Source organism: Corvus hawaiiensis, chromosome 1 (genome assembly GCF_020740725.1).
Source record: "Corvus hawaiiensis isolate bCorHaw1 chromosome 1, bCorHaw1.pri.cur, whole genome shotgun sequence".
NCBI lineage: Eukaryota > Metazoa > Chordata > Aves > Passeriformes > Corvidae > Corvus > Corvus hawaiiensis.
The window spans coordinates 60,322,550-60,344,024 of record NC_063213.1 but is presented as its reverse complement, the minus strand read 5'-3'; the positions used below and the strand labels follow the sequence as shown (position 1 = coordinate 60,344,024).

Below are 21,475 nucleotides of genomic sequence, written 5' to 3'. Positions count from 1 at the left end.
AATTGTAAAATATACTTAAATTTTAACTCTATTTTAAAGAACCTATGGATGGGAGTTTTGGGTTTGGGGATTTTTTTGTGGTGGGAGTTTTGGAGTTTTTTGGTGTTTTGTTTTGTTTTGAACCAGGTCTTGGTTAAAAGATCTTATGTCTGTATGACATTACTTCGTTAAGTAAGAAAGAGAAGGCCATGCAATCTTCAGACATCTTCCTATATCTGTGATTAGTGAGAGCTCTTTACCAGCTTAGCCAAAGGTATAGAATAATGTGTGGAATAACGTGTGTCCATCCAGCAAAGGAGGGCTGGGGAAAATTTGAACTCTCAGGAGGAAACATTACCCGGGGTGACCCATATTTTAAGATAGCCCTTGTTATAACATCTGAAATAAGTATTCCTCGAGGAAGGGGGTACTTCCATTCTAACTATCGATAATATTTTTAGTTAGAAGCCTTTATTGCTTGATGGTTATCTAGAAGAAATGTAGAAAATAGAGGTAATTCAAGTGTGTTCTCAAGCTGCTCAGGCATAGACACAGATGTCCTGGTGCAGAAACCTATTCCACTTATTCCAGAGATTTTTTTCCCTTGCAGAGATTTTTAGTGTGGCCTCATCTTTTTGTCAGTCAGAGACCGTAAGCATGTGGAGTTAGTGAGCAATCCAGACAGAAGGGCCAAAGAAGGAATCTGTTTCCCAGTACCCACATTTGGTAGAAGCTTCTCTGCTCTAGTCCTGCTCCTCCATATGCTTCTTCAGTGAGGCCAGTTAGTGCCACATGCCCTCTTGTGGCTTGGGGAAAGGTGTTTCCATTCCTCAGGAGGGATGATGCATGTCTTAAAATATGCAGAATGATAAACTACCCCCTGAAGCAAACCCTGCTACTGGTACAATGGAAGAAAAGCTGAGAAGGGTCTAGGCAGCACATTATCAAATGAAATCACAACAAAAAAGAAAGAATGTATTTTCAAAAAGCATGCCAGTGATTTTATATCTCTGCACCAAAGAATTACATAATGCACTATAACATAGCCATTTATTATACATGCTTGGATTCAAAAAGGGGCAGCTCTGCATACTGAAAGAATCATTACTGAAATAAAACCCAATGGCAAGATCATCTCCTGTTCTATCTTTATTATTAATTTGAACTGCAGAAAAATATGGATATTTGCAGACTACTAGAATATTACAAGGCTGTAGGAAATGTCATAATCCAAAAATTCAGACTAGAGGTAAAATTAAGCGTGCCTCCTCAATTTTTTTACAACTTTTTGTCTTTTTTTTTTGTAAGCAAATAATACTTAATCCACAGATGCATATATCATAACAGGTTTTACATAAATGAAAAGATAGTATCATAAACTATGAAGCTGAAAACCTGAAATGAGCAGTGGTTGGCCTTGATGATCTCAAAGGTCTTTTACAGCCTAGTTAATTCTGTGATTCTGTGATTCCCATCATAGCCTAGATACCACTGAAGTAGCACCCAGGGAAAAACAATTTAAAGTTATGAGTAATGTGTGTAAAAAAGGAGAATTTCTGAGTTAAATAAAGTAATTTTCACATAGTAAATATCTGTCAGATTTTTCCCATAATACTTCTGGAGCCAACTTTTCAGCCATGCGCATTTATATGAAAAACACATACACTCCCCAGACTAAACAACTCTGTAACACTTTGGAAGGATTTTTGAAAGATGTATGTATGTATTTATGTAAGTCCATGAACTCTGTATTTGAGAAGAAAGGAGACTATTGTCTGGGTAGGAAAAGAAAAAGCTGGGGTCAGATTTCACTGATTCGTAGCCAGGTTTTTGTTAGCTGGATCACATGGGCAATTGGTCAGACTACATGTCTGTATGTGCGTCTTTTCCTTGAATATCCACAGTTGCTTCTGATCCACTCATTCTGGTTGAAATATGTGGCAGGTTTTGTCTTTTCTTCCTCGAGTAGAAATAAATTATACTTCCAGCTCCAACTATAGAGAGGGCTAGAAGAATGAACAGCCAAATGATGCCAGCAGAAAGTACTTTCTCAATTTTCTCTTCTGTAGGGATATACAATGGAATAACCTTTGAGGTTAAAAGATTTCAGAATCTAATAACAAATGAAACTTCTATAACCAGAAAGCAGAAAAATTCAATGTGCATGTCATTTTTCAGTTCAACATGTGCTTCAGGGTTTTTTTTACAAATACCAAACAAAATATAATTAAATCTGATCAAAGCCTAATATTAAAAATATAAATAAAAAAGTAAACCAATATCTACTTCAGGATAACCTATGTATCCTACACTGAGGTACAGAGTAAAAGCTTATAAACTTTTTAAACACCCTCAAAACTAATACTGAGAAACTATGTAATTATATTCCTGTTTTATTTTAGCATGCCCTTATTATTCTGCTTAAAAGGAAGTATGCTTACCTGTATTTTCTGTTGACATCTCTTTGTTTTCAGGAGCTTTTGGAAGGAAAAATAAAGTTTATTCTGAATGTTTAAAAAAAAAGAGAAAGAGGCATTTCCAAGTTCCTAAGTACCAGTGTTTCTGACAATTCCCCCCTAAATTCCGGTGCTGGTGACAGTTACTAACCCAGAGAGATGGAGTTCAGCATGTATAAAACTCTAGTAGGATGTTTGGGTCTCTCATTCTAAGAGCATCTGACTTCCTCAGTCGAGATACCCAAAACAACTTGTAGAGACAGATTTCTGTTATTTCAAAAAGTGTTTTCAAATATATTCATTTCTGAGAAACTCCCCACGGGATCCTTAGTCATTTAAGGTGTTTCCTGAAAGGAGGTCTTGAGTGTTATCATGAGCATTTTACTTGAGCTGAAAAGAGTTTTCCATTGTTGTAGCCCCTTCTGTCAGAGAGAGATAACCATTCCATCTGGATGTGGTTCCTCTGGTAGTTGCACTTCCTGAACTTAGCAGGTAATAGAAAGGTGAACAGAAATATGAAGCTTAACCAGACAAAATTTCCATATTCTGATTTAATCTCAGTTGGTAATCAAACTCATGCATTTTCTTACAGATTATATTTTTTCTATTAGGATACAAAAAGTATTTTATTAAACATGATTCTATCATACTGTAGATAAAGAGTGCCACAAGAATGTTTGTCATGGTATTTCTGTAATCCATCAGATCAGTGGTCAGTAAGGAAAGGAATCACCAAGTCCAGCATTTCTACAAGACAGTTTGCATTGCACTCATCAGAACAAGATTCTGTTTAATATATTCATCTGAAATTAAATAAAGTGTTGCTTTTGAGCTTAGCTTTCACCTAGACACAGGGGTCTGAAGTATTTGTGATGGCTGCATGGGGCAGATGGTAGTTCTGGAGGACATAGGGGAGATGCAGCCTTCTGAGAAGGCAGTCAGAAGCCATGTGGGGCTTGTCAGTATTTAGACAGCCACATGCTGCTATTAGAGTCAATTGGTTTTGCATGCAAACTTAGAATATTTTACATTTCTATGTTACACAGTGAAAATAATTTATTAGACATTATTAACCTTAACGTATTAGAAATACTACTTACTTTTTAGTTTTTTACAGATACAGCCTTTTTTGAAAGAACAGAGGTTGGTGTTCCAGGAGCCAGACAATGCACATAGTTCTCCACAGTTTTTAAGCCTGTGGTTTGAAGGTTCTCCCACTTTCCAGTTGACAAAATCCATTGCAGATTTATCTGTCCATACCCACTCTCCTAATATTAAAAATACACGTATATGTATAAAACACACGGGTTTAGACAAATAAAACGAGTTGTGGTGGAGAAAAAAAAATTTATAACATGAATAGTCAGTTAAATGTTTCAATTCTAATTTTAGGCATATTTAAGCATACTTTGTAGTGAACTTTGTGTAGTTTATATATATATATATGTACTTTCAAGTGTACAAAGTTGATTTCTTTTTAACATAACATGTAATTTCATATGATAGGGTAACATATGATTAAAGATATTACCTCTGTCACCTTTCTTTAGCCCTACCCAAAAGTTCAGTGATTTTCCATGGAGTATCTTAATTGTTTCTGACAGAAAGTTTGCTTCAGTATAGTCTCCTACTGATACCAAATCAGCACCTGAAAAAATATTAAGGAACAAGTCACAGTGGCTCATTTTCTTAGAGGTCAAGTCAATAAACACATAAAAAATATGCAAAAATGTATAAAAGACACCAACGCTTCCATATAGACAACACTAGTCTTGCTGTGGGTATTATATCACTGTATTGTATTTTTTTTTGCGCGTGACTTTGTGTTGTATGTATGCAAACCTGTGCAAAGATATGGATTTTCTGAATTTTTCTGGATTTTTTTAGTCTTTGGTATTTTAGAGAAGAATAATTTCTCTCCTGCAATACTTTTTGGACAGGTCTGACCACATCCCAGATTATGATGCAAGTAGGCTGAAAGAGGTACATGCGATGTAGTCACCACGATGCCTACCACCACTATGCCTCCATCCCCCATCAGTGGCTCGGCAGCAGTTTTGGCTGTGCCTGATGATAACAGGTTCACTAGGATGTGTCAGCAGCTGGAGGTTGCAGTCCAGAAGATGTCCAGAAGTTGATTTATAATTGCCATATGCCCTGGCATTGCAAGTACACAAAGCTGTATTGGGATCATCGGGAAATGACCACCTTCCTGTCCTGGCCAGTGGGTAACAGGCAGGCAAAAGTGTAGGAATTTAGAACATGGAGCAGTGTCCGATTGTAACCTTTCATCCTGGTTGTTAGTGTAATGTTTACTTTTTGTCGTAAATATTTGATTTATCTTTCTACAAAACCACTCCAGGAATTCTGTTGTCGTACAGCTGTAGAGCAAAACACCTTTGCAAAGCAACTTTTTCTGTTTACTCAGTTACAGGTCAGGGCTTCCAAATATATGAGGAAGTGCCTTTAGAAATGTATAGGATGTTTCCTGTTCTTACACTGAAATATGTGTTGCATCACACCAGTTCTTGGAAATGTGGAGCAAAGTGTCTTTTCTCTTCCCTGGTGAAGGTAATGCTCTTCTCTCCAGGGGGGCAGCATGGGGCTGTTCCAGAGCAGGAACTGCATGGCTGAGTGTGTTTTACTGATTCATGAATGATAAACAGCTCCTCAATCTCATTTGTTGTCCAGCCAGTGAGATCCACTTACTGAACTGTGCCCTGGAACTAACAAACACAGCTATCCTATGACTTTGTGTCTCCTAGTTTACACTGTGTGTGGATTCCCTGCTTATTTGGGGAAGGGAAAGCCAATACTGCAGCCTGTGCCTCAGTGGGTCTGTAAAAGTGTTTATCTCTCTACCTAATTACTTTTTGTCATGAAACTAGTAGAAATTTAATATTTTTGAGGTACTCATATTTCACCTGATATTTGACATATGCTGTCTCTGACAAAGATTAGTTTTATTGTGCAAAAGCATGCTCAGAAAAGCAACCAAAAAAAAAGCATTAAATGTGAAGTTTAAAGTAATTTGAGATTTGCTTAGCAATATTATCCATTATTTTACATGTTTAATCACATTATCTACCTTTCTAAGATGAAGTACTCACCTAGCTGGGCACATTCCTCATGAGCTTGAGACCAACTTCTTTTCTTGGAGGCCTCAAAATAATAGCAGTGACCAGAGAAAGGTATCCAAGATTTGTGTCCTCTTGATTCAGGGCATTTTCCAGGAAGTTGTGGGGGCTCAGTAGGGGCCCTTACTGATGAGAGATCAGGAAGTTGGAGCCCAGCTGTTTTATGTAATTTGTTTTTCCCATTATACTAGTAAGACAAAACTAAACTACTGTGTTAGGTTTGTAATGTTAGTGGAAATAAAGCCTGTTCTAAGAAGAGCTTGAATATGGTTCTGATTTTCTGTTTGAGACAATATTTTTCTTCATATTTATTTATCAGTGTGATTAGGAAGATACACTAGTCTGTAAGCAGAATAGATTCTGCCTAATGGTATTTTTTGTAGTTAATCTAGTCAATAAAATATACAGTTGCTTTTCTGGCATAAATATCTGCCTAATTAGTTAAAACTGCTGTTTTTAAAATGTCTTCTGACACTTCAGTCTCTTTTTTTGACAGGACCAAAACCTTACAAAACCTTACAGTAGAAACTGTGATTGTGAGTGAAAGTGTTAGTATAACTAAGCATAGGTTGCAGGATTTTTTACTGAACTGCATCCTGAATACATTCCATAGTGACTGATATAATAAGAAGATTTTGGGTTGGGTAGATAAATTCAGATGGAATGTAATATACATATTCTGCCTAATTACATTTTCTTCCTGAAAGTCTTCTACAGTCTGTTTCTTTCCCTGATAAGGAATACTCAGCTCTCAAATGAGATTTCCAGAATAATAAAGTGGAAAGAGACATTAGATATGAATTCTGAGGATTTTTGTCAAATTAAAACATTTTAGAATATAATTGGGCATGTAACTTTAAATTTGCTAGTGATTCAAGATCTTCCATAATGTTGACATATTCAAGAATATGGCTAGATTTTGAAATCATATTTATAGTTATTTCCATATAAATTATAGAAGTTTTTGCTTGGAAGGCTCCTCAAGGGGTTATTTACTTCATCTTTGTGCTCACAGGTGACATGAAGCTGATATATTATTTTTAATAGATATTAGTCCTGTCTGTTCTTATTAAGCTGTAGTGGTAGAGATTCACTGATCTGTCCACAGTATTTATTAAAGACTTATGTACTGATACAATTAGAAAGTTTTCCTTGCTGTATTTAAGTCTGTCACCCCTTCCCAATTTGTATCAGACACATAGAAAAATTAAATTCCATCCCATAAGCCTCATTTTTAATATTTAGAATTGATAATATGGTTTCTCAAAGTCTTTGGTTTCTTAGTCTTTTGTCCAACTCCAATCTTTTCTTTTAATTATTGTTACCTGGTCATATGAAAACTCTAGTTGACTGAGAAGCTTTTCAAATTTTGGTACCCCAAACTGGATACAGAATTTCATATAATGCCTAATAAAAACAGGTCTTATAGCAAGTGAATTACTTTTCCTAATAGAATGAATAGTTTAAAAAAAGTGAGTATTCAATCCTTTGTTTCTTAGGCTTTTGGTAATTATTATGAATCAATTAACTTTTGGAAAGAATTCATGTCAGTATTTAGAACTAGTTAGCTACGCCTGTCTTCTTGGTGCATAAACAAAGTATTATATTTATCCTGGTGTATAAACAAAGTATTTTTCCAGTGGCTTATTATATTTAGCACAGTTGATAGCGCTATACAGCCTCTAGTCAAAATGCTTGTATGGAGTTACTTACCATCTGATTTTTTACAGACAGAGAAGAGTTTTTCCTCACAAGAAGCTGTCTTCCAGGTGCCATCAGTGTCTAGGTAGACACATGCTAATGTCTGTTTTGGTTCTCCACTGGACCACTTGCTGTAAACTAAACTCCACTTGTCAATCCATTGATACTTGCCATTGGTCTGGAAGTAAAATCTATATGGTAAATTCAAGGTTGCTTACAGTGACATAGCTACTCTACAGGTTCCTCAAGAGGACTCTCACGTAACCAGTGTAGAATCATCTGCTTACTAGTGCCCCTTCTTAGCTCTTAAATGCTAACTGACTAAAATGTACCGTGTCTGTCATCTGCAAATGTGAATGCCTCCAAAAGGTATCTAACATTAATTCAGAGCATTTGTCAAGCACTGAGAAATGGAAGGGAAAAAAAGAAAGGGGGCATGAGAGAAGGCATAAAACTAGGGGTCAGATAAGACATCATGTTGGTGTAACCATCCAGACGTCTGCATGGAAAATGGGAGTTTGTGTGGGAGTGTTCTTAAGCAGCTGTAATCACCATCACTTCTGTTGTAGTTATCGTGACTGTGATTCATGGTGAAGAGTGTAGCATGTCAAAACACACCTACCATCCAAATGTTCACCCTCTCCTGTCATACAACTGGTGTAGACATCTCAAAACCAGAAAGGATTATTTTTCCATAGCACTCTAACTTCTAATAGGAGTAATTATGCCAATTGCATTTTCAAATTAAAAAAATATAGCTATTGGTCAATATGTACCATATCATATAGCCTCCATATTCCTTTTACCAATTTTTGCCCCAGTTTCTGTTCACAGCTGTAGTTTGCTATTGCTACCATAAATAAGACCACTCTAGTAAAATGTGTGAGCATAAACACACACATAAAAATTGTTCCATCTCAGGTGTCAGGTGTGCAACCTCTGATACCTTGTCACTGATCACCGAGGTGCATAAATGCAGAGCAGGAGGGCAGGATATTGTGCCTGGAATATCCTTTAGATTAAAAACAACTCAAAATGTAGGAGATTTTACAATTTATAGATACTTTAAATGACTCCAAACAGCACACTACATTGTTCTATACTGGTTTGCAGGAACATTTCCTCGTGCTAAAGGAAATCTCTACTGTATGAGTCTTATTTGAAGATTTCCAGTGCAAATGGCTGTTACATTGATGTAACATGCTGTTTTCAGCACTACACTGGCAGAAATCCCAATGGGCAACAAGATGAGAGCATAAAGTAAAATCAGGTCCTGTGTCAGCTTGACTGCTTGTATGTGTCAGAGACTGAAAATAGCTAATGCCTCAAACATTGATATAAAGTTGCTCATTATAAAGAAGCTACAACTGAAGAAGCTTCCCTGAAGAGTGGGACTTTTAACTGAAAGTCAAACTGTTGATTAGATAAAGGGTAACACATTGTTCAGCCATCTTTCTGAGGGAAAGATATGCATCCACAAAAGGCCAAAGCCACCAGCCGCAACTGTCCCCAGTTGAGTTTGGGGTGGGGGGAGAGCACAGCTCACAGAAGCCAGGTTTACACAGACTGCCCCCAACCGAGGGGGGAGGAGGAGGTTTTGGGTGCATGGTGCAACCTCTGGTGAGAGGCAATAAACACCCATCCTCTGTTACACAAACTGGCCCAGCTGTGCCCCATCCCCACAGGGCACATCCACGGGACTTTCACGTGAGAGGATTTGCCCTCCAGGACTGCACGTGATGCAACAGACCCAGAGTCTGCTGTGAGAGACTGCCCCCCACCCCAGGGGGACATGGCTGGACATGCCCACCCAGCCTGAGCATGTACACCCATGGGACTCTGTGCCTTCTGGGGCAACCTTCACCACCAAGAGACCAGCTGGAGAGGATCAACAAACATCGTTGGGATCCATGGAGTGGTGATATTTTCCTTGTTCTATTATTGTCCCTGTCACTCTTTCTGTCCTCCCCACTTCTCTTCTGCTTCTTCCTTCCTTCCTTTCTTTCTTTCTCTCTCTCTCTCTCTCTAATATTTACCATCAATAAAGCTCTTACTATTGTCACTGGCATATGGTCTCGTTTGCACCTTAATTCTGCACGGTAAGGTGCAAACCTGCACTTTAAAACTGGATCATAACAGTATGTAATATATTTGTTCTCACCATGTTGCTGTTAAGACCGATCCACAGAGGCTCTCCATATTCCTCTGCAAGTAGGAACAACAGTGCCTGGCTATATGGATCTAAAATGCTGGCAAGTTCGGAAGCATTTTTATTGCAGTTTTTTTGTGCTTCCTCCCAGTTCATTCTGGAATGGGTGACAGAATAGCTAATCCCACTAGAATGGTCAAAAGCAAAGTCAAGCACTGTTGCTGGTGACTTAAAGAGTTCAGGATCTGTAGGAAAAAGGAAAAAAACCACCCCAAGAACAGTTAAATTTGGAGTCATGTATTTGACTTGAGCAACTGAGTAACATCATTATTTACAAACCTAGTATAAAATTGCTAATGGAATGGAACATCTTCTTCTTAGCCGTTTAAAATTGAACATAACTTCAAAACAACAGGTCTGATAAAAGAAATGTATTTTCAGCCTCTGAAAATTTTGAATCAGTAAATGCACAGTATCTTATATTGCAGAGGTAAATTTACTCCCTCATTCAGAAATAATACACCTGCCCTGCCTGTTATTTTAAAATACTCTTTGCAGCTTAATGACTATCAGGTTTATATGGATATCAAACCTACTAGTTTTGATACCCTATAGATCATTATGAACATACGTAATTAAAATGTTTCTGGGCTTCATCTATTCAATTACAATTTAAAAAATAAAATAGTTTTCCTATATTTTGCTATGTTTTCTCAAAAACATGGCTAAGTAACACTGGGAGGCAGGATGAGGATGGGCCCTTAGGTTTTACTGATCCTTTACCTTAAAACCAAAACAAAATTAAACAAAACAAAACAAAACCAAAACCCAACTGTAATAAAGTATGTTAAACAAGAAAAGTTATTTTAATCCTTTTGTTATCAATTTCAAGATTAACAATACAGAACTCACCACTATCCTTCTGGCATATATACCCTCTGTACTTAAAACACTCCTCATTGTTCCATTTTCCTGTGTCATCAGGAGGACCTCTCTTCAGAGACACACAATCAAACTGTTGGAGTAAGGGAAAGAAGATGGGTACATGGATATTAGAAGTTATAAAACAAAGTACTATAGTTCCCTGAGTAGTTTCACTGTTTTTGTTTTTTAGTTCTGATGTTGTAGGGTGTATTACAACTCTAGAAACACCTTTCTTTTATCCTTCTCTGTCCTTTCCGACCTCCTTTGTGGTGGCCAACTCCCGTGTTGTACACACTTCAGCTCAGCCTGCTTGTTCCTTTGGATACTTTCTGGGAGAAATACTTGAAAGGCATTATTTTCAAGAACTTACTTCCACATTATCTATCCCAACTAATGGTTACTATCAGTAAGGTTTTGAATAAGAATGAAATGGAGGTCATGCTTTGTATTTCACTTGCAAAGCCGACTTTAAATAGTGGCGGTTCTAGACGAAATCACCTAAGTTACAGTGCTTGGCAGAGCTGTCATCTGCTCTAGTTCTTAGAATTTCTCTTTCAGTTACGTCAGATCAGCTTAAGAAGCTGAAACATCAAGTTTATTACAAACCTCAATCTCCTCTACTAAGCTGCCATGGGGTGATTGTTGGTCCTTTGAAAATGATCCTCTGAAGGAGAGAGCTGTTAGTGTCTTGAAGGTGAAGGAGAAAGTAGGATGTACCTTGCACATTTTTTTCCTGCCTGATATTTCCTAGTGTTACTAGAGCTGCAGTGGAGCTATGTACTGTCATTTATGTCTTCCTGCATGCCTTGACCAATGGCTACATGGGCAAGAACAACATGAATTGGCCCAGGTGTAGACTAAGTTGGTTGTCCAGATCCCTGGCTTTTCTAAAGGTGCGGATACCAAAATGATAGGAGAATGGACAGGGAGTGGAATGACATCGTGTGAAGGGCAAGTTTGGAACACAAGATACAGGGATAAATGGAAGATAGGCAATGTGGGTGTGCAAATCAGTCTATATCGGTATGATTATGTAGAATGCTATTTTATTTACAGCATTATGAGGTTTAATTTCAGTGCTAGCAGTGGAGAGGGTTTGATGGGCTTAGAAAGTAGTTGACATCTTTTGGCCCTTAGTAATTCAATTACAATTTTAAATAGGGAAGAAGTAAAAAAGCTGAACTCTTTCCTCTTGCATCCTCTTCTCCTTCCTTCATAGACATGAAAATAAATTTGTGTGTTAACTTCTAAACTTCTAATGTTGCATTTATTTTCTTTGAAAATTTGATAATTTACTATGAAAAGGAAAGCTGTATTCAATATATCCAATCTTTATTCAATCTGCCATTGCTGCAATTTTGCCAAATACTTTGACAAAATTACAGCAATGCCATTTTATGCTCTGAGATAGCTAGACTACTCAAACATTGAAAGGTTTTACCTCTAGACCCAGTTTAAAGATAGATGACCAACCAATGGAGAAGGCTTGGGCAATGTCTGTAGTGAAGTGAGCTGCTTACTGGAAGTGGTATTGCTCCTCCAAGGTTTAGACTTGATGGTAAACACTAAGCAATATTTACCTGTTGCAGATTGTGGCCATCTTCTGGATGTAGACTAGGATACAAAACAGGTTCCACAAGTTTTGGGGAATCTTTAGCCCAGTTTGTATATGAGAGAGCACTTCCATCAGACCAAACAAAGTTGAGTTCACTGAGCATATCATTCAAGCCAATCCAAGGATCATTTGAAACATCCTTCAAATGGTAAGTGAGAAAAGCTAGAAAAAAAAAGCCAACAGAGGAAAAAATTAATGTGTCATGTCATCAGTCAAAATATCAACTCATAAACAAATACTTAACTATTTTGTTCATTAAAGTCTTCTAAAAACATTTTAATGACATTTGATCAGAAATTTATCTGAGTCCATTATTTCAAGGTTATGCCAAGCCCTTGCCCATGAAAAGTCTCAAAGAGTTAAAGTATTTGGGAACAATGAAGCAAGATTGGAATGAGAAAAGAAACAAAAAAACCTGTCTGACCACCATGATATCTAATGAGTTCACTTATTTCAACAGTCAGGATGAGCCACCTGACTGATGGAAATATGTGGCTATGTAAAGCTGCAAATGGAAGGCAGGGAACATAGGCAAGGTGAAAATATGCCTTTCTCTGACATTCTGCTAAATTAAGTAGCAGAATTTAGGCAGAGGTACAGAAGTATATCCCAATCTATTTCTAGCAGAAACAGACCATGCATTCTGTTTATTTCTTTGTATCTAAAGCTACAAATGCTAGATCTGGATTTTTAATTTTATGCAAATTCATGCCTATAAATAATGTAAGACACTTTGCATGATACATGAGGAAGCAATCCTTAGCATCACTAGCATGCCCCAAACAGATTGTTCAATTCTAAAAGCATTTCATGCCTTGGCCTATAACCAATGTTGAGTATACAAACTATAAAATGTATATATTTACACGCTGACGCTTGCCTTCTTTGCAGGAAATGTCCACTGTCTACAGAGTAAAGGCTCTCTATTACCTAAGGGGCTGTTGCACTATACCTTGAACTTGTACATTAGGTATGCTTGCCAGGTTTCCTCCAAGGCTCATGCAAACTCTTCTTGCAGTATTCCAGTAATCATAGCCAGACCCAAAAAATTTGTAACACTAGGGAAAAATAAGTATAGACTGTTAGAGTGACAGCAAAAAGAATTTAGGTATGAATTACACTAGTTTAAGTAAAAATTCACCTAACTCAGACCCCCAGAATATTTTTTCGAAGTTAACTTGTATCTGGAGCCAAATCAAACCATTCACAAGTTTTAAATTTGCTCTCTGTCTTTCTGCAAGGGACTGAGAAAGTCACAACAAAACTCAAACAGCTATTTACAAACCATGGTAGGAGTCCAATGAGGATCCAATGTGCTAACTAACTCAGAGATTTCGAGATGCCATACAACATCACAAGTAAATGACAAAGTGCTGACTCTATAGGAAAAGCCCATCCCAGGTGTGGAATTGCTGGAAATTCTGAAAAACCTTTTTAACCTAGTGTCTATGGTCAGAGCACTCTCTTGTTTATTCAGCCTTCTTCATAGTACACCTCTTTTATTAATGGAAGAATGACCAATTTCTTAAAATGTGTGTAACCATCACATTACCAGTACATATTCACCTTAAAACGTTCTGATATGAGTGTGCCTCATGTGCCCTCTCCATGTTTACAGCTCAGTCTCTGCTCTGTGCCATGCCAGGAGCACAGTCTTGGCAAGGTTTGTGGAAAATAGTATCTTTGATGACTGTAACCTGGCATAAACTCACCTGGTGTGATATCCATGGGTGCCTTCATAACAATACTGTATATATTAGGAAATAGAACCCTTGATTATTAAGCACATCAAGTTTGTCCCTTTTGGGAAGAGGCAAGCGTTACATTGAAGTCTGTTTGGAAAAACTTTGCGTTATTTCTGATTTGTTCCATCTCAAATGACTGATTTTTTGCTATGCCTGATGCTTTCAGATTAATTCAGTTCTTCAATTTTTTGAAACATATATAAAATGTAACAGTTTTCCCAATGTACGTCAGGTGACCAATTCTCAGGAAAACAAGTAAAAGTCTGTAAAACCACCATTTTGAAGTAATTAGCCAATGGGTTCATTTTTTAATGCAACTGACAAAAGATTTCTGAGAGACAAAAGGCCTTATGTTTGTCTTTAAGTACCTTCCCAAGCAGTAATATCATTGTGCTTAGATGGAAGCATCATACCTGATTTTTAAATAAAATCCAGTCTGCAGGGCATCCTCCCGGAGTTGAAGGTACTGCTGAAGGGAGGGTTGCATTTATAAAACCTCTGTGCCTCTCACAGATATAGCCATTGGAAAAACCACAGCTGACATCATTCCACAAGCCTGAAATCGATCGAAGTTTAGGTAATAAGACACTGAATAAGATTGAAATTTGTGGGAAAGTGAACTGGTTTCTGTGCTTATAAGTTCAGAAGCAATCTGCGTGGAAACGTGTGATAACCTGCATCTACCTCCCATTATCACTGTATACAAGGGCACTTTGGTCCTGCTGTGACCAGGGAAGTGGCCAGATGAGATGGCCTCTGAGTAGAACCCTCCCAACCAGCTTTGTTGCACTGAAAGATGCAAGTGTAAAGTAATGCTTTGTCAGTGAAAGCACTATAGAATGTGAAACTCCATATATGTTCTGTTCCTTTGCTGACTATTCTCTTATTATTAAAACAATAATCCAATTATTTAAAAATTAATTATAAAAATATCGTTATAAATTTAAATTACATTATTAATTTAATAGTTATTTTCATAAATACATAAATATTTAGTTATTTCAAATAACTATTATCTAATGATAATTATTCAGAAAAATAATTGCTGTTGATATGAATAGAACATTTTCTTTGTGCAGCTGAAACATCAGTGATCAAATTGCCACTGCATTCCCTGCTAAAATCAATATCTTATACTCCACTTTTGTGGATAATATTGCCCCTGAAGAAACCTCAGACATAACAACTAGTCTTCGTTATGCATGTTTCTCAAAATTGCTGGTAAAGGATGAGTGAAAATTGACAAGAGGTTTTTAAACAAGCATTAGAAGAGCAGCAGCCATAACATTACTTTGAAAACCAGAGTTGTGTAACTCACCATCTTTTTTATTTAAAACCACACAATTTTCTTGAGCTAGTGCAAAGTTGGGTTCACCCTGTGCCCAAGCTGCATAGTGCACTGGTCTTCCACTCATCCAACTGAAAAACAGTAGTGGTTGCTCAGACAAAGTCATTGAAACAGTTGAGAAAAATCTTCCTTAACATGTTAAAAATATTTTTAAAAAATTACAGCCGAGTCTGTCTGTAAATTGAGTTTCCATTAGCATTAAAAGACCTTAGATAATGAAATCCCTGAATATCAAGACCAAAATGTCTTTATTTTCAACAGATATTGTCTACCTATTCATAACACAAATATCCCCTATAAAAATTTCACTTAGAACAGTGTTTGTACAATGTAGTTTAACCAAGGGAGAGCACACATTTCAACATGCATTATCACTCTCTGAATCTGCATTTAACTCCTTTGCAGTGGTTCCTCCAGAAGGAGCTCTGGCAGTCCAATACTCCTACAACTGCTCTTTATGGATCTTGATGTAGCTTATTTACCTACCTGAACTGTTGATCTGCATTCTGGATTAATCCTATGAGATATGAGTCCAGTTTGCCATTTTTTAAGATCTAAACATAAAAATATATTTTTATTAGTGTTTTCTAATATTTGTTAGTCTTTTAAACCAAAAAAAGTGTAAATTTTGTGCTGTGGAAGCAAAGAGATGAATACATATTGTTTAAATGATTGTGTACGGTCACCTGAGATACATGCAACTTATAGTTTTGCTTTATTATTTTTATTAATATATTCCCATTTTTGGCTGCATTACTGGTATGATCAAAGCTTTCAAAAATTCTGTTCTCAATTTACAAAGAAAAAGTCAAAGAAGTCTTGAGAAAAACAATTTAGTATAAAATTTTTGATACTTTCCTTGTTTTAAGCAGCTATGTAATCCTAGTGTCTCAAGCTGTCTGAGCTCTCCTCCTGTCATATCCTTTCTCACATAATAAAAGCAGACATCTAATCGTGTGAATCAGAAAGGTCTTTGTGTGGCTATGTTAGTATTAACAAACCAAGCAGGATTATGGCAGAGGTTTGAGGCACCATCCATGCTATTAAGTTGTCAGCATTCCCCTGCTGTGCTTCAGTCATGGGGCAGGAAAACTAATCCATGAAGGATTGTTTGAATCATCAGTCTAACCTGGACCAGGCTAAGACTTTCTTTGAAAAGCTGTTTTGGAGAGCAACGTGACCATCAGGTAGGACCATCAAAGCCACGCTGGCAGTTGCCTCACATCTACATGCAACACTGCATTCTAGAATATGATATTTGGGTGAGAGGTAACCACCTTGTCAGAAGGAGAGTTTTCTGAGAGCATGCCTACTCTACCTGTCATTACTCCTTATATATTTGGCCACAGGCTGAACTGCATTCAGATTAAAATAGACAAGAATATACCCACCCTAGTAAACAGTAAAGTCTTTTGCATGTTTTTTTCCTAAGGTGAAGATTCATTTAGTAGAATAAATATTTTTTCATAGAATATTTAAACCTAGTCCTAATAAAATGTAGTAATATTATGCAACAAGCACATTCTTCTGTACTTCACAAACAGGATATATACAGAGGGTATATAAGCCATGTAGTGGATAAGATAACAAAATCTCCCCTTACGTATTTCCACAAAAATTTTCTTTCACTATTATTTCCAATTGTAGCAAGATTTCCATGATTGTTTGTGCAGAATGTTCTGGCTTTCTCCATAGAGGCCTTTTCTGGGCTGAAAAAATATTGTTTGTCTCCTTTTACAATCCAGCCATCTTCTGTGATTTCATATGCTGCAACACAGAGGAGAAATCTCTGCATTCTTCACAGTTCTTATGCAAAGCTGGTGGTGTTACATCACACCACCCTTTAGATAAGTGAAAATAAACAGAAGCTTACTGGCAGAAGGGCCCAGAGGTTCTGGTTTCAAGGGTGTCCCTGTAATGAAATGGGGTAAAAAAAAACATGTAAAACATGTCCCAAACATGGAGCCAGTATAAGTGTTCAATTTGTGGAAACTATTTTAATGTCTATTAACTTTTCACATTTAATGTATTTAATGCAGAATATATTTATATAGCATCTTTGGTGCAAAGTTAAAAATGGATATTCAGGGAATAAAAGGTGGATAATAGGCCTACATCTCTCTCTTGGTAGATTTTTGATAAGTGCATCTTGTACATCTTGAATGTTGCCTAAATTGGATGGCTGAAGTTAGTCTGAATGAATACTTGTTTCTGAAATAGTGAAATACTTCACTATTTCACTAAATAGTGAAAATACTCCAATGTTGGTAGACTTTAAACAATTCTTTGTGGACATTGTCTTGTATTTGAACAAGAAATTCAAATACTAAACAAAGTTTTGCTTTTAACTATTTTATAATTTATTAGCATTTACTTGTTTGTGAAACTTTTTTTTTTCTGTGTAGCTGCTTTGAGAACAATTAGATTACTGCTTTTTGAAAAATAATTTAAACTAAAAACTTCCACATCACATGGAGTGTGATATTGGAGCAATGTGTCTCTAAACATGCAAGGCTAAGAGGTATAAAAATGTAAGACAAATGTCATCTTTAAAATCTCAAGGCCATCTGAATGGGGCTTTGAGCAACCTGGTCAAAGGTTGAGAGTTGGAACTAGATGATCTTTAAGGTCCTTTCCAACTCAAACCATTCTGTGATTCTATGGGGTTTTTCCCACAGGAATTTATTGCAATGTTTGTGTTGCTGTATATGTAATTACATTTTAGTAAATGACTGAACACATTCTTGGGTTAAAAACATAAATATGTCAGCTTTTAAAAATAATCTATTGTATAATTGGTTACAAGCTTAAAAATAAAATGGTTACAAAATTTAAAAGAAAAATCCTAATAAATGTGTTTTGGAAGTACAAAGTATTATGTGTTTCAGTATCTTTCACCATGCCATTATGCACTGCTGACTAATGATGGCAATTTCTTCAGGCTGTAATTTCTGCCATTCAAATACTACTAATAATTAACAGTAAACAGCTACTATTGACACTTTTCCTAATGATTTTTAGCTGTGGTGATCATGCAGGTCAGAACTCACAAAGGAACCTACCAGGAAAGTATCTTCACAACATTTCTTTGAGATAGAGGTCTATGACGATTACTTTATAAGTATGAGAAGCTGAGACTATGTGCCTTGGTTAGAATCAGATTGTTTTGAATAATTCAGCAGCACAGAAATTATATTTTTTAGAAAAGTAACAACTGAAACTAGTTTGAAGGAGCCTGGGGAGCCACCAAAGGAACAGTGCTGTTAGTCTGGGAAGTGAAATACGTAGCCCAACACATAGCTATAATTTATTCCTCTCTAATTTCACTGAATATTTTTCCTAACAGTAGCTGAGAAAAAAACCACAGAAATAAAGAAGATTTTTCTACTAGCATAAGAGGAAGATGTGAACCTGTCTAAAAGTATGAAGTATTTTTGAAGCTCTCAGTACCTTCTTTTTGTTACAGCAGGCCTGTCTTCACATGTCATCTTACAAAAAGACTGATTCTATTATGCTGGTGGTGTTGTTTAACTTAGAATAAGATTAGGTGACTAATGTGTTGTTGTGTACCAACATCTGAGCAGAGAAGTTTCACTTCACAAAGGATATGGAAATTTAAAATAATTTTTTTCTTTCTTTTTTCTTTTTTTTTCAAACTGTAGTGCTCTCTTTCTCCTTCAGTCAGTCAGAACTGTTTTGACAAAAATCTGCTTTTGTGCAGAGCAATGAATATTGCAAGGTAAGCTCTTGAGATTGCTTTCATCTTATTTTCTATTATTACATAATTACATGAAGAAATGTGATTTCAGTAAAGCTTATCATGGAATACACTTTTTATAATGAAACAATGAAAAAGTTTATCATTAACAGATGAAATCTTGTATTCCAAAGGTATTTATATGTCTTGAACTACTTTTTTGTGTGCAAAATTCCTGTGAAATCAACCAAATTTTCTACCAATATGTAACTTGTACAGCTTCCTGTTTTGATAGAATGGATTCAGCTTGAATTTCTTCCTAAGGTGAGTTTAGAGTAAAAAGCAATCTACCTTTCTTTATTTCACAAATCCAGTTATGACTGTATTCACAGTGCTCCTTAATCCATGACGGGGAAGGGTTTTCACTGATTGCTCCACAATCTTGAAATGCAGTATCGTAAAAATAATTTCTTGCTTTATAATTAACCTACAGAGAAAACACACCTGTGGCTTTTAATCTTGTCTACAAGGGGAAAAACTGTACTCTGTAAAGAATGAGAAGTTTCCAATCACTCCTTTTTCCCTCCTCTGGCTGTGAAGCCAATGTGAGCTATTAAAGTAATTACAAACACTCTGCAAGATGAAAGAAAGGCTATGAGTTTATGCAGTATCTAACAGACTGTAGCAGTCCCACAAAAACTGGAATCAAATGAGGTTATAAATCACAAGCAGCAAAAAGGAACATGGCAATTTATCACCAGAGACTAACAAAAGTCAGGAGAGACCTTTCTCATATATTTGTGACATGGACATAATCTCTGTAGCTGAAAGCAGTCCTCTGTCTTATCAGTGTTGTGGTGGTATAACCTCAGGGTTTATTGGCCTTTTTTGGTTTTTTCCAATCTGGTATGAAGAGCAGTGATTCAGAGTTACCCAGTTGCAAAATAGACATTTTTGGGAATTCTTATACAGCTTTTGTATGCACCATTCATGGAAACTTCTCTAACAGAAAGAGAACAGAAGGAAACTGGCATGGTAAAACGCTCACCGGAGATCCATCACTCCAGGAAAGCCCACCATCAGGATCCAAACACTGCAAACCTATCCAGAAGGGCTGAAATGATGGGGATTTCTTTCTAGAGTGTGAAAAAAAGTAGAGTGGAAGAGGATATATGTTGTTAGCTCTGCTCAATTTTAAACAATAACTCTGACACTTACTGAACTTGAAATACAGCAATAATTTTAAAAATAAAAGGTACTGTTGATCAGGAAACTCCCATTGGCAAGTAAATGAAGGTCACACCTTAAAATTTTGTAATTTGCAAATGGTTGTATTGGAAACACAACATGTTGATTTTCTACATTGATGTTGTGATTATAGTGTTTTTTTCAGAAATAGACTGTTCAGGGTTACTGGAAGACAGAATTTAGTTTCAAAATGGTTCACTAAACAAACTTAGAATAGGGTCTGTGGAGAAGCATTTAACAATTTTTTTTGTTGGGTTGGCTTTTATCTGAATTTAAAATGTTTGCAGATTATGACACATTTTAGGAACTCCAAAAAATTCTTTGAAAACATTACTCATATGAGACATTTTCTCAGTTATTTTTCTTATTATTATGATGAAAACCAGATAGATTTTTAAACTAATTATCTCAGGAGCAACTCAAGAATATTATAATTTTTTACTACATAATGTGTTGTTATACCAAAATATCAATTATTACACAGTTCACTTGCTTACTTTATTAAGTTTTCTATCACTGTTTGCTCTTCTTCACTTCTAATGGCAGCCAGGTCTCCTCCTATTTCTCTGCAGAAATCTCGGGCTTCAAACCATGTTTTCTTTTGGTCTTCTTCTCTCACAAAACCCTGTACATGCAGGTAGAACACTGTGTTTTCAGTGCACTAAACATAAATCTGCTGGCTGCCTTGCATAAGAAAAATAGGAAAACCTTCCATTAAAATTATCCATTATAATATGGATTCAAAAGTAATTGGATAACCTTACTTATCACTGATAGAGTGAAAATAGCAGTGATATTTGAATAGTTGTGTAAAAACTGGCTACATTTGTGATATTACGTGCCATTCTGTGGTATTTAGATTACATATCTCTTTGATGCTCTCCTATCTCACGAGTAGATTATGGCAAAAAACAGTACTTACTCTGAAGCATGAATTAGTGCTATTGCTTGTATCCCAGCCCAAGGGACATTTGGAATCAGAAATGGTTTCAGAAGCGACAGGAACAGTGACTTTTTCAGCTAATTTTTTGCAGAGAAATTTTGCCTTTACTTCACAGTTCTGAACATCCCATAGTCCAGCTGCATTTCCAGTCCTAAGGGCAACACAACCGGCTTTCTTCCCTTTGTGAGATACAAAAAAAGTTGAAATGTTTTTTAAAGAGGCTCCCTTGACATTTTTACAGCTCATGTAATTAATTTACAAAAGACTATTTGAAATATATAAGTGTAGTGTCCACTCAGAGGAGGAGCTTCATGAAAAGAGGAAACCAGTAAGCTGAGTCCTTCCCTTTGAGTGCATGAACAACTGCTTGCCTGCCTCTTTCCTCTGCCACTCACGGCAAGGCTTTGGCAGCTCAGTGCCGAGGCTGGAATGGATTTCATCCTTTCCCTTCAGTTTGATTTTGCTCTTGTAAACAATGAGGAGTCAGAAAAGAAATATTTTAATGGCATCATAGAGTCATAGAATAATTTAGG

The 21,475-nt window shown here is 36.4% G+C and overlaps 1 protein-coding gene across 1 annotated transcript in view; it reads right to left on the bottom strand.

The window, feature by feature from the left end:
- Positions 1 to 955: 955 nt before the first annotated feature.
- LOC125327538 (macrophage mannose receptor 1-like) overlaps positions 956 to 21,475 on the bottom strand; it is a 35,644-nt gene continuing 15,124 nt past the window's right edge. The window contains 19 exon segments of the mRNA XM_048307134.1: positions 956 to 2,042; positions 2,421 to 2,456; positions 3,536 to 3,703; positions 3,967 to 4,083; positions 5,546 to 5,698; positions 7,286 to 7,451; positions 9,435 to 9,667; positions 10,335 to 10,437; positions 11,927 to 12,123; positions 12,914 to 13,019; positions 14,120 to 14,262; positions 15,025 to 15,125; positions 15,541 to 15,608; positions 16,658 to 16,821; positions 16,928 to 16,966; positions 19,103 to 19,238; positions 19,800 to 19,887; positions 20,497 to 20,624; positions 20,922 to 21,121. Coding sequence (XP_048163091.1) covers positions 1,843 to 2,042; positions 2,421 to 2,456; positions 3,536 to 3,703; positions 3,967 to 4,083; positions 5,546 to 5,698; positions 7,286 to 7,451; positions 9,435 to 9,667; positions 10,335 to 10,437; positions 11,927 to 12,123; positions 12,914 to 13,019; positions 14,120 to 14,262; positions 15,025 to 15,125; positions 15,541 to 15,608; positions 16,658 to 16,821; positions 16,928 to 16,966; positions 19,103 to 19,238; positions 19,800 to 19,887; positions 20,497 to 20,624; positions 20,922 to 21,121 — 2,546 coding nt within the window. The 3' untranslated portion in view covers positions 956 to 1,842.